Below are 13,383 nucleotides of genomic sequence, written 5' to 3'. Positions count from 1 at the left end.
CTAGAAGGATGAACCCCCGCGCCTCCATCGGTTCCTATCTGGGATCTTTCTATAGTTCTCGAAACTATGAAAGCCCCCTTTCGAACCACTTCAATCCGTGGATTTGAAATACCTTTCACTCAAAACCGCTTTTCTGACTGCCCTGTCATCAGTCAAACGTGTGGGAGACCTTCACGCGCTGTCTGTCAGCGCTGCGTGTCTTGAGTTTGGACCAAGTGACTCCAAGGTCATTTTAAAGCCTAGACACGGCTATGTTCCCAAGGTGATCGGTACTCCTTTCAGAGCACAGGTCATTTCCCTATCGGCGCTGCCAGCACCGGATAGCGAACGCGACGCCAATCTCCTTTGCCCGGTCAGAGCACTGAGATTGTATACTGCGCGCTCCGCCGCTTTCAGACGCTCTGAGCAGCTTTTCGTTTCGCTCGAGGGCGCACCAAAGGTCTCGCCGCTCGAAACAGACACTATCTAGATGGATAGTGGACGCTATTGCTGCTGCATACGGCGTCAAAGACCTGCCATGCCCGTTGGGCATTAGGGCTCACTCCACTAGAGGCATGGCATCCTCGTGGGCATGGTCCAGCGGGATTTCCATTCACGACATATGTGTGGCAGCGGGATGGACTTCCCCTCCACCTTTGTCAGATTTTACAATATGGAAGTGCCCGCTCTGCAGGCAAAACTACTAGCGGTTTAATACGCTACAGCTCCCCTGGTGAGCTGCACTGATGGGACACATTCCACACAGACCGGCACCGCCGCTCTGTCGCTCCCTTCCCACTATGTGCTTATGTATTACACAATCAATGACCCGCATTCTTGCCGGCCAAATATTATTTCCCCACTCATAAGGGCTCGCCCGGTCCCCCTTAATTCCCTGGGGCTCATACAGTGGATGCTTGGCGCGACGGCGTTGACAATGGGTTCCCGTAGCGTAAGCTAGCTTACGCAATACGAGAGAACCTCTCGTAAGAGAACGTATCGGTTACCTAACGTAACCTTGGTTCTCTCTAGATGAGGGAACGAGTATTGCGTAGCCGGCCGTGCTTCGCGCCACTGGCGACTTTTTGCTTCAGTCAATGAAAACCAGGGTTCCAGCCTACGAACTACGCTTATATGCACACTAGTCACGCCCATTTTGGCGGGCTTTGATGCAGTGAGCGCGCGGACGCCTCTCATTGGATGCGAGTTCGCCCAAGCTCGTCTATAGGCTGCAGCAGTTGCCACAGAGCAACCTATGAGCTCACTAGCTAGCCCGCTCAAGGTCTGCAGCTGCCGCACTGCGTTGACAATGGATACAAAAATTAAGGATAATTTCAATATTTCAATATCTCAGAAAAGATGAATCTTTCCCGTAGCGTAAGCTAGCTTACGCAATACTCGTTCCCTCATCTAGAGAGAACCGAGGTTACGTTAGGTAACCGATACGTTGTTAGCTCTTTATACACCTTTGCTGTTCTTGTTCTTCGAAGCATCTTTATCTGGAGAATAACACATCAAATACAAAAACTCTTTAAAAGTATTCAGTTGCAATTTCATCTATTGCTCTGACTGAGCACATTCAGCTGCAAAGCCTCTTTGTGCTTGTACTTGATAAAAAGAATGATAGGTAATGTAACAGCATTGTCTAAATGTTTATGAGGTGTGATACAACGAACACATCTATTCTCCTCATTTGAAAAGCAATATCTAAAACAATCACATTTAAGTTTAAAGTGTGGCATCAGACATCTAACAACTGTACTGTGTTCTAATTATAAATTATATTAAATGTGAACTTATTTTGAATGTTTTTTTGTTTTTTTCTTCAATCATACAAAAGGCCTGACGCTGAATGTCTATTCAACCAAATAATGTTATTAAATCAAAATTGCAATCCAGCTGATAGACGACGATTATATGCGACTATATAAACAATATTTCATCACAAGCTTCTACCAAAACCTAACCGCGGTCGCAGTCAAGTCTATAAACATCTTGCTGCACAATACTCAACATGTTTAACACTATGTCAACAGAGATGATATGTTATGGTGGGAAACGAACAAAAATCTTCGCAGTGTCCTCTAGAAACTTTTTTGAATTTGGCGCGCTAGCGCGTACGCGTAATTTGTCTGAGCTATTGGTGTTATAACAAAGGAATAGTGATTAAACCAGAGCTGTCCAGCCTCAGAAAACGACCATAGAAGTGTTCAAATAAATTGAAAACTTACACTGTTCTTCTAATAGATATCAAACCATCGCCCATTTAATGAAATGAATGAATGTTTGTTTCCTACTCAGCGACGTCAGCAGCAGGAAGTGACGTCCCTTAAGACGACTATCAAAATAGGCCTACTTCAACAAATAATTTCAGCAATAATATTCTCCATTTTCTGATCAATATTCTTATTAAGATAACATCGAACATTTTATATTTTACTAATCCTTTAGTTTTGAGGTTGGACGACAAGACATGTGACTGCTGGGCGACCTTCCAATACATGTGCATTTTATTCATTTATATATCAAATGCACGTGTTTACTATACTCTGAATCACCTTAACTGAAATAATGAATGGAAGACATTTTTTTGATATATATGCAAATGTGCACTCTAGCAAATAACAATATTTTATTAAGTAAATTGCACAGACATATAATAGTAATGTATGTACTGTACACATATTATGCAACATACGGAACATATATTTGGATAAGCCTACTTTTAAAGTTACATTTGTTTTGCAAGAACTAAGATAAATTAGATTGAAGGGCAATGTTATAAATTATCTACCATCATTAGCTACCACCAGCCTTTTTTTGAAGGAAAAATCCTTGTTGAAATCATATAAAGTGACTCAAATTATCCAGTAAATGACACATGATGAATTTTAACAATGTGTTTTATTCTACTAATGATATTAAGCTAATTTACTGATTTTTATAAGGCTTAACATTATAAAAGTGCAATTTTTCACCACCTTCAAATATTTTAAATGATTAATGCCTATTTTTTTTATGCATTTATCTATATTTTAGATACTATTCCCACTTAAAGCATTTATTAATTTAGATTTATTAAGACATTTTCATAACTTGTACAATGAACAACTAAATATTAAAATTATATTACACACATTTATGGTGAAGTGTTTATTTGATCAAACAGGGAGCAGTGTACATGTTGGTTTATACTATATAGAGAGAGAGAGAGAGAAATATTATGAAATAGTATTGAATTATAATATATATATATATATATATATATATATATATATATATATATATATATATATATATATATATATATATATATATACGTTAAATGAAAGAGAAAAATAAAGCACCATGAAATGAAAACAAAATGAAGGTCACGGTTTAAAACCAAACTAAATAAAAAATAAAATGCAGTTCTGGAAAGAATTAAGATAAATATTATCAGTTTCTCTTGATTTACTATTTATAGGTATGCGTGTGAGTAAAATTAACATTTTAGTTTTATTCTATAAAGTACTGACAAGATTTCACCCAAATTCCAAATAAAAATATTGTCATTTAGAGCATTTATTTGCAGAAAACGACAACTGGTCAACATAAAAATAAAAAAAAAAATGCAATGAAAACAAGTTAATATTCATTTATGAACAACACAATATGGGTGAGGTACACTGGTGGCCAAAAGTTTGGAATAATGTACAGATTTAGCTGTTTCTGAAGGAAATTGGTACTTTAATTCACCAAAGTGGTTATTTTATGCTTTTATGTGTGTGTGATACGTAGGTGTCTCATCACTAACCATATGCTCACTCTCACTCCCTTGTTGGGTTTAAGGTAGATATTTATAGCATGATTGAGACCGAAGTCAGAAGGTCGACTTAGGTCATCAGAAACTGGAGAAAGAGACAAAAGAATTTATGTAAAATCTATAAGATTTATAAAGGTATAACATTAATTCTCAATGACAATACGCTAAATTATGTGGAAAAAAGGGATATGATACCAGTAAAGAGTTTCTGAAGAAATAGTATTGTTACAGAGAGGCCTCAAAGAGAAAGAAGTCCTACTTTAGTCCAAGTCCGAACCCACCACTGAGAAGAAGGGCAGGTAAACAGAAACTGGGTGTAAATAAAGTCTTGATTTTCCCAAACCTCAATTAAACTGAAACTCAATTATACTGAAGACAAAATTAATTATTAAACCAGTACAACCTACAAGTAGGAGTAGTCCAATTCCAGGTAAAGTTTATTGCACTTCTCATGATTGAAAGATGAAGTGTTACGTTGTAATGCAATACAAATATATTCAACTCCCTTTGATGAATTGTATGAATGAAAACCTTCATAGTTTATTTATCCCAAAAACTTTTTCAAACCCAAAACTTTTCAGATAATAACTTTATGAACATTGTACATTTATAGTAATCTTGTTACTGCCACGTGTTAGATTCCTCTCTTTTACCACAATTTAGCCCTAACCAAAGCACATAGAAAATGGAAATTATATGATTGATGTTACAACCTAACTACTTTGTTACAATGTTCATTGTTGCCACTAGATTAATTTGAAAATAGAGGTGTCATAAATTGCTTTGTGAAGAAGAAGTATACATGTTCCATGAGTGGAAATTCTGAATCTGATGATGGAATCTTGAGATATTATATTTATCATTTCTTCTCTTCATCTTGAGTGTAGGGATCACTTTCTACCTATTTACTTCACATAACTAATTAAACAAACAGTGCTAACCATGGAAGTGTCACAGTTTGTCTCCATTATGTTCAAGGACTCTTATTTTGAAGTTTTCTCCTGCACTACATTTTCCAGTATCCACTGCCCTAACCACTTCACATTATCCCCACCTCAATGCCATTCCCTCTTAGACCAGTTGCACATTTTGATTTTTTTTATTTGTTATCATGTAGGGTGGCTTTAGTTGGCATTTGCAGATGACATGGTGGATTGTCTTTACAGACCTTGGTTATTAAAAACTTGAAGCCTAATTCAAATTTGTAATTAATTCCAGGTCAGATTCTCCTGGGCACTGCGCGAAGTATGGATCCTACTCTCTGATCGAGGACAGAGTGAACAAGGTGGTGGATGTTCAGCTTGTTCAGGTAAACCTGATGTTATTAGACAAAGAAATGAACTCTGCAATTTAGTAAACTGATTGTATATTAATATAACATCTTTCCACTAGTACAACGATGCTTAGAGCTTTGTGTATTGCCTAACTAGAGTACAGTGTATCGTAATGCTTGGACCAGCAACGCGTCGGTTCATTCACGCCTCCTTCAACAACACCAGCATTTTACACTTACACTGTTATGTCATGTTGCAGAGCTCAGAGGTCCCCAACAGCTCATGGTGTGAGCTTGAAGGGCTCAAGCGCAGTGTTGGCCTGCTGAGGGAAAGGACCTGCATTTAGCAACGCTGATCACGGACCGTCATCGCCAGGTATTTACAATAAAAATGCAGTATAGAATGTAAACATCTGAATTGCACTGAAGCTGGATGTTTGTGGTTTGCTGATACACGGAGGGCCACACAGGTCAATCATCCACAAAAGTTTGTTTATTTCTCCTTAGGTTGCCAAATGGGTGAGAGAGGAGCTGAGCCCTGAAGGGACACGGCATTATTTTGATGTGTGGCACATTGCCAAAAGTATGTATCCATTGTTGGAACCTTGAAGCAGTTTTTGTTAGTGCATATCAATTAATACCATTTGTTCTAAAACAGGTCTGGGGAAGGCATTGGATGCAGCTTCAAAAGAGTGTGACCAACTACAGCTGTGGAGGCCTGCTATAGTGAATCACCTCTATTGGACTGCAGCCTCAACCCCAGACGGCAACCCAGCAGTCATGGAGGCTAAATGGAAAAGTTTAGTCAACCACATCCAGGACATCCATGACCATGACACCCCTGCTTTCTCCAGTTGTGCCCATGGCCCTCTAGACGGGGATCAGCGCAACAAAGAGTGGCTGGACCCAGGTACAGTACACACAGCATGTGGTATTATGTACGCTCTACAGTTTTGTTGTATTTGCTGTCTGAGTGCTTTGACATGTGACCTATGATGATTAAATTATTTTTTCATTCCCTGGCAATCTCATAACATTCTGTTTACTGTTTATGTTTGCTATAATTCATATGCAGGACCATTTCATGTGTTTCCATTAAAAAAGAATTTTTGTCTGAATCTATCTCGTCTATTTATACGTTTTCCATCTGTGTGTCTGTCTGCCTCCCTGTCTTGGTCTTTGCAGGCTCATTGGCAGCAGTAAAGTTGGAGAACATAATCACGAGGACTGCCTTACTGAAAGATGTTCGACAGCTGTCTCCACAGCATCAGACATTCTCCCTTGAGGCTTACCACTCCCTCATCTTGCACTTCGCACCCAAGCACACATGGTTTTCATACGTTGGGATGTATAGCAGGTCAGTGCTATCCAAGGAATAATACGGCCAATTATTATGCCTTTTATAGTAATAATAGTACCTATTATCATGCCTATTGTAGTAAAAAAATATCTCAAATGTGTTATTTTGTAGGCTTCTCTTAGCGGCGCTGCATTACAATCACAATGCCAACCGCGAGACAGCACGGAAAAGTGATGGGACGGAGAAGTACTGTGTGCGGTATCCGCGCTTCAGAAAAGGTGCCCATGTGGTGCGTCCCATCAAAGAGGCAGCCTCATACGGTAAGCAGTGTCATGCAGTTCTATCATATTTTGAGATGGCTCACGAGACATCTGTGATCAGTGGCAATGATCTTTATTCAGTATTATTATTATTATATCTGCAGGTTATGCAACATCATTGATGAAGGCCCTTCAGGAAAGCTACACCCATTCACCTGCAGCTCTTCGAGAGGTTAGCGCTAATTTGTCCTCCGATGCACCCGCCCCCATCGCTAAATCCTTCGAACAGGTTCCTAAGGAGGAGGCCGTCAGCCTCTTCCTAGCCCGGCAGTCACGCTACAAGAGAACCTAAATTCACATTATTATTATTTTTTTCCACAGACAAGTCCAATGATTTAGTTGTAAGTATTTATTTTAGTTGTTATTTATCTTCTTTCCTTCTGTCCCTGTCATCTCATTTGGTGGTGGTTTCCTGTATTCTGCATGTTTTGTGTGTTGTTGCTTTGGTTTTACTTTGCACTAAATCATTACTTTTTTCGTCTTTGTAAGTGGCATTAATTGTCGCTGTACCCCATTCAAGGGGTCCTGCATGCTGCATGTCTGCTCCTCTGTCTGTTATTTGCATGAAATTTGTTTTATGTAATTCAAAATAATTTATCAATCATTTTACCTGTGCCTTGTCAACCTCTGTGTGCGGTGTTGTCTGGGTTCACTGTGTGTCAGCTTGATATGCTTTTGCATGTATCACTGCATATGCATTCATGAAAGAGTGTGACTGTGAGTGACTGTGTGTGAGTAAGTGAGTGTGAGTGAGTGCGAGAACCATCAGTTGACCCTCAGGTAAGACCACACTTTTGCAGGCAAAAGAAACAATGTGCAAAGGTTTCAGGTCTAGCCCTTCATCAGTGGGCTTTTTTTATATAGATTTGTTTACTTGCAACCTGTGTCTTTGTTCAGTAATCCTTGTCCAGTAAATGTTTAGTAACCCTTACAAGCAATGCCAATAAACTGTTTTTTCTTATTAAAATTCATGTGTTCTGTGTACTTTATAACATTTTAAGGGCAATTGGGCGATCACAACAGAATAAACAATTATTTTTATTCATTGTCATCCAAACGAGGCCATTGAAAGCCATGATAGGTTTGGTCACCACTTTGGAAGTTTTGTCTGATGGTTGAAACCACACAAGAGGGTAGAGGCTATGGAAGCTTGTTTCTGCCACTGAATAAAAAAAATAAAAACATAATTGCGACTTTTTATCTCACAATTCTGACTTTTTTTCTCACAATTCTGACTTCATATCTCGCAATTGTGAGATAATAAAGTCACAATTGTGAGATATAAAGTCGCAATTGTGAGATAATAAAGTCAGCAATTGTGAGATAATAAAGTCGCAATTCTGAGAAATAAAGTCGCAATTGGGAGATATAAAGTCGCAATTCTGAGAAATAAAGTCGCAATTGCGTGTTATAAAGTCAGAATTGCGTGATATAAAGTCGCAATTGTGAGAAATAAAGTCAGAATTTCGAGATATAAAGTCAGAATTCTGAGAAAAAAAGTCAGAATTCTGAGAAATAAAGTCGCAATTCTGAGAAATAAACTCGTAATTCTGACTTTGCTCGCATTTCCTATATTGCCATCACACCATCAAAGACGTGTCAATAGACGGTTGGAACTTGGATTGCATTCTATAGCATAGAATGGAAAATATTATAGAGGATTATTTTCGGCTCGGTTTCACAAATAGAGAAATCTTGATTTTATTGGAGGAATCACACAACATTAAGCTTAGTCTCCGGACTCTTGAGAGAACGTGCAAGAATCAGTTGTGGCGGAGACGCAATAAAACTGACGAAGCTGAAGTGGCATATTTTATACACCAGCAGCTTCAGACGTCGGGACGGCAACATGGCTATCGGTGGATGCACCAAAAATGTTGGATGTCCGGAATTATTACAGACAGAGAAACTGTCCGTCAGTTGATGAGACTGTTAGATGGACAAGGAGTTGATCTACGTGCTCATGGTCGTCTACGCCGACGCGTGTATAACAGTCGCGGGCCAAATTATGTTTGGCATATTGACGGGTATGATAAATTAAAACCTTACGGAATATGTATAAACGGATGCATTGATGGGTTTTCCAGAAAAATGATCTGGCTTGAGGCATACAAAACGAACAATGACCCACGAGTAATTGCAGGTTATTTTGTACTTGCTGTTGCTGAGAATAACGGATTTCCACAAAGAATTCGCATTGACCATGGAACTGAAAATACTCATATATCAGAGATGCAAAAATTCTTCAGAGACACTGCAAGTGCTGATTGTGTCACTCTTGGTCCAAGCACTGGGAACCAGAGAATCGAACGATGGTGGTCCACTTTGAGAAGCCAGTGCATACAGTTTTGGATGGATCATTTTGAACAACTAAAAGAAGATGGACACTTTGTTGACAGTTTCATTGATAAATCTCTCATCCAGTTTTGCTTTCAACATTTTATACAGGTAACACATTTTGTTCACTATCAGAGTGGTTATAGAGAGTATTGAATTTGGATAATAACTTAATATTATTTATTGATGTATAATGTGCAATTTTGTTAATTCATTTGACAATACAATGTTTTAATATATACATATATAGCCTATTATATATTTCCTTTCTTTTATGAAGGAAGAGCTTGATGAAACGGTCAGTGCCTGGAATTTCCACAGGATACGGCCAACTCACAACCCTCGTGCTCCCAGTGGTCGACCTTCAATAATGTTTGCTGTTCCCAGCTTATATGGAGTGCAGAATTTCTTGCATCCAATTGAACATACAAAACTGAATATTTGCCAAGAGGAGTGTTTATTTAAAGACTACCCTTGTGATGAGGATGTCTTTCAACTGTGTGTAGAACTCATGACTGAGCATAACCTTGTCATGTCAGATGATGTTTATGAAATTACAGACCTTTACCTCCAGCTTCGTGAATTGATCCTTCAAGGACTGGACATTGAGGACTAGATTCACCATACTAAATTAATAAACATCACTATAAGCTGTAAAGATATTGTTTCAATTGTTTTAGTATTTCAGATGACAAAAATATTTTAATTGCTATACAACTTGTGAAATTTGAAATTGACATCTGTGTCTGTAGGTGTTGAATTGCAGCCTTTCACCAAGTTACTCTTCCTACCCCAGCAACCTTGGACCATTGGAGGGAACATCGCAGCGGCACATGCTCTTCTGTTTGAAGAGGTAAGAAGAACAACATTTGCAAAGTTCTGCAAGGAACAGGATTTGCCTCAAACTGGCTGGCTGTGCTAATTAAAAGCAAGTCTTCATCATTATTGTCTTTGCCTTGTAGGGTAGACTGAGTACAGTTGAGACACTTTTTGCGTTTTGATTTTTCACATAAAAATAGATACTGAAAAGAAGTGAATTTCCACATGACATGCCACATGACATTTCATTAGCTTGTAGACTAAGATATTATCAATCAATAATACCCATAAGTAGTTTATATTTTCCACAATTAGCTCATAAAAATAAGGTGCTTTTTGTCTCAACTGTACCCATATGTGGTATAGCTGAGACACCCATTTTTAATGATGTAAAGGTAACTAAACGTTCATTGCAAATATAATAAATAAAGACAAATAAAGAAAATAACAATTGGGCAAAATGTTTATTTATTCATCCATTTAAATTCATTCATTTTATTTAAATTAGCACTGGTTAAAATTTATAAAACAGGAACAATATATTTAATATATTCATTAATAACACACAGTTTAAATATCACATTTTATTTTAATTTGTGTCCTATGCTGGCTAATTATGAAGTTTAACCTGTTATCATAACACTGAACAACTAAACAGTATGTTTCCTAATAGAACTCTATGCGGGGTACTGTTGATACACGTGTGTCTCAACTTACCCCGCTGGCCACCTCGCACATTTCTCGAGATTTTGCAATGACCTTGCATGACACAATACCATGAAATATGCCAGTTTTTAGGGCACAGAATAACGTTTGTGATGATACCAGTTACGTTTAACAGTCACATAAGGATAATAAGCTATTCATTGTGGAGTGTGCATGGTGAAGTGAAAGTCTTATCTTAGAAAAAAAACTTTTGCTGATATCTTCAGATCGGAGATGTGTCCGTTGTTCAAATTTCCCACGATCAAAGAGGACACTAATATACATGTGCACAGCAAAAATCACAACTTGTGCTTGCTGCGCACGCAAGTTATTTAAAAGGATAGTTCACCCAAGAATGAAAATTCTGTCAATAATTACTCACCCTCATGTTGTTCAACCCCGTAAGACCTTCGTTCATCTTCAGAACACGAATTAAGATATTTTTGATTAAATCTGAGAGCTGGATCACTCCTCCATAGGCTTCTAAGGGATTGAAACTTGTTTCCCAAAAAGTTATTAAAGACATTATTAAAATAGTCCAAGTGACTACAGTGGCTCAATCTTAAGTTTATCAAGCGACGAGAATAATTTTTGTGCGCAAAAACAAACAAAAATAAATAGCGACGTCACACGTAGGCTCACTATTGGCCGACGCTGGTCATGTGTGTGATGCGTGTGACGTATAACAAGAGAAGCTTAATCTATTACACTAGTGAACTCACTCGAGGCCCACAGAGAAGGAAATGAATAGTTGAAATAAAGTCGTTATTTTTGTTTGTTTTTGCGCACAAAAGTATTCTCGTCGCTTGATAAACTTAAGATTGAGCCACTGTAGTCACTTGGACTATTTTAACGATGTCTTTAATAACTTCTCGGGAACAAGTTTCAATCCCTTAGAAGCCTATGGAGGAGTGATCCAGCTCTCAGATTTAATCAAAAATATCTTAATTTGTGTTCTGAAGATGAACGAAGATCTTACGGGTTGAACAACATGAGGGAGAGTAATTACTGACAGAATTTACATTTTTCGTTGAACTATCCCTTTAAGGTGTCTCAACTGTACTTATGTCTCAACTGTACACAGTCTACCTATTTTCTATAGGAAATCCCAATTTTTAAATCTACCATCTGCCCATAAACTTAAAAATTTCAAATAGTCTTTCTCTTATTCCTTTGGCATTTGTCTTAAATTATTTTGTAACACTGTTTTGTTACATTTAAAGTTGTCCCTTAAATATTTCATGTAACTGTTTCCCCATTTTATTACAGGTCACAACCATTCATGAGGCAACAGAGAGTATTGACGGCTTGAGTGGTGCTGCCAGCATGCTGTCAAATTGAGATCTCGATTATCTGCTTATTTTCAGAGTTATAACATGACAAAAGCACAACTATCAGAATAAGAGGCATCTAGATGTAATTAAAACACTTTTAAACAATTGTAAAAAGTTTGCCTTATTTTTAAATTTTTTATGTTTTTCCATCTACAGAAATGTTCATTCTTTGTATGATTTTGCACGTGTTTGCGATACATTATACTGTCAATTCTTCAAGGCCTAACTTGAATACAAATGAAGCACAGCAAGCCTTTTTAGATGTACAAGACAATGTTTTGAACCTCAAAACTAATGTATTTATGGCTTGAAACTGTTCAAAATTGATGGATTTCTCTTCTGTTTAACCTTGACTTTGAAGACTTTAAAAGGGCAGGTGATTGAAAATATGAACATAAATGGGTTTATAGGTAAATTGATGTTATTTGTCTCTGAAATAAATTTTAATTGGAACTGTATTTCTTATGGTATTTAGATTATTAACTATGTAACCTTGGTACGTTGCTCCAAACAAAACCTTAAACTTCGTTCTTAGAATGGCAGCGCTGTATTTTCTCCATTTAATACTCATGATGGACCTAAATGGTTATAATAATTTTACATGGTACATTGGCTGTCAGGTTTTGTGTGCCTCTATAGAGAGCTACAACTGAAATAGATTTTAAAAGTTCAGAATTGGAATATTCTTTAAAAAAGACAGTCAGACTTTCAAACTTTGATGTGCATTATTTATTGGCTTGTGGAACTCACTCCATATTTAATGCACAAAAAAACATTGGTACCATGCAGGTTGTGTTGGTATTTTATGCATAGTGGTTAACCAAACATGATAACATGTGGTACAATTAAGAATAATACAAACCACAGTAAAACGATTTCAATAAAACAATTTCATAAAACTGTTCAAATGTTTAACCTATAGCATGTACTAAAGGTTCACAATAATGTGACACCCATTTGTATACAAGCACAAAGTTAAATTAAGAACATATTATACTGTTCAAAGCCATCTACAGTATCTGACTGAAGAGGCAACATGTACAATTGTATGTAAACAGTAGGTTGCACCTAAACAATATGATATTTCACTATTGAAAATCATTAACAAAATATAAAATAAATGATCTAAAAACATAATAAAAAAGGTTTTGAATTTCAACATAACCAGCAACAACTACTGTAAGTAAACAAATTAAAGTGAATGTTTTACTTTATGTATAAATAAATGTACAGTACATGTGAAACTCGAAAAATTAGAATATCGTGCAAAAGTTTTTATTTCAGTAATTCAATTTAAAAGGTGAAACTAATATATTATACAGACTCATTACAAGCAAAGTAAGATATTTCAAGCCTTTTTTTGTTATCATTTTGATGATTATGACTTACAGCTTATGAAAACCCCAAATTCAAAATTAGAATATTGTGAAAAGTTTTTCATAAGCTGTAAGTCATAATCATCAAAATGATAACAAAAAAGGCTTGAAATATCTCACTTTGCATGTAATGAG

General features: G+C 37.0%; 2 protein-coding genes across 4 annotated transcripts in view; one reads left to right on the top strand and one right to left on the bottom strand.

Annotated features, from left to right (window-relative positions):
• LOC127660665 (S1 RNA-binding domain-containing protein 1-like) overlaps positions 1–2,229 on the bottom strand; it is a 78,582-nt gene extending 76,353 nt beyond the window's left edge. The window contains exon 1 of the mRNA XM_052151015.1: positions 2,211–2,229. The gene's annotated coding sequence lies outside the window, so the exon portion shown is untranslated. The remainder of the gene's footprint in view (positions 1–2,210) is intronic.
• Positions 2,230–4,827: 2,598 nt separating this feature from the next.
• Positions 4,828–12,320, top strand: LOC127660942 (uncharacterized). 3 transcript variants are annotated; one of them, XR_007972704.1, is made up of 10 exons: positions 4,828–5,093; positions 5,318–5,433; positions 5,565–5,640; positions 5,716–5,967; positions 6,243–6,414; positions 6,529–6,677; positions 6,782–6,849; positions 6,999–7,018; positions 9,767–9,867; positions 11,808–12,320. XR_007972704.1 is itself a non-coding variant. In XM_052151437.1 (8 exons), exons 4-8 carry the CDS (start codon positions 5,838–5,840, stop codon positions 7,014–7,016), a joined length of 537 nt encoding a protein of 178 aa, XP_052007397.1. In that variant the 5' UTR covers positions 4,828–5,093; positions 5,318–5,433; positions 5,565–5,640; positions 5,716–5,837; the 3' UTR covers positions 7,017–7,834. The 3 variants fall into 3 exon arrangements, 2 of the variants coding, with proteins under 2 accessions (XP_052007397.1, XP_052007396.1); XM_052151437.1 differs by lacking the exons at positions 9,767–9,867; positions 11,808–12,320 and having other exon boundaries at positions 6,999–7,834; XM_052151436.1 differs by lacking the exons at positions 6,999–7,018; positions 9,767–9,867; positions 11,808–12,320 and having other exon boundaries at positions 6,782–6,988.
• The last annotated feature ends 1,063 nt before the right edge of the window (positions 12,321–13,383 follow it).

Source organism: Xyrauchen texanus, chromosome 20 (genome assembly GCF_025860055.1).
Source record: "Xyrauchen texanus isolate HMW12.3.18 chromosome 20, RBS_HiC_50CHRs, whole genome shotgun sequence".
Taxonomy (NCBI): Eukaryota; Metazoa; Chordata; class Actinopteri; order Cypriniformes; family Catostomidae; genus Xyrauchen; species Xyrauchen texanus.
This window is presented reverse-complemented; position numbering and strand designations above follow the sequence as displayed.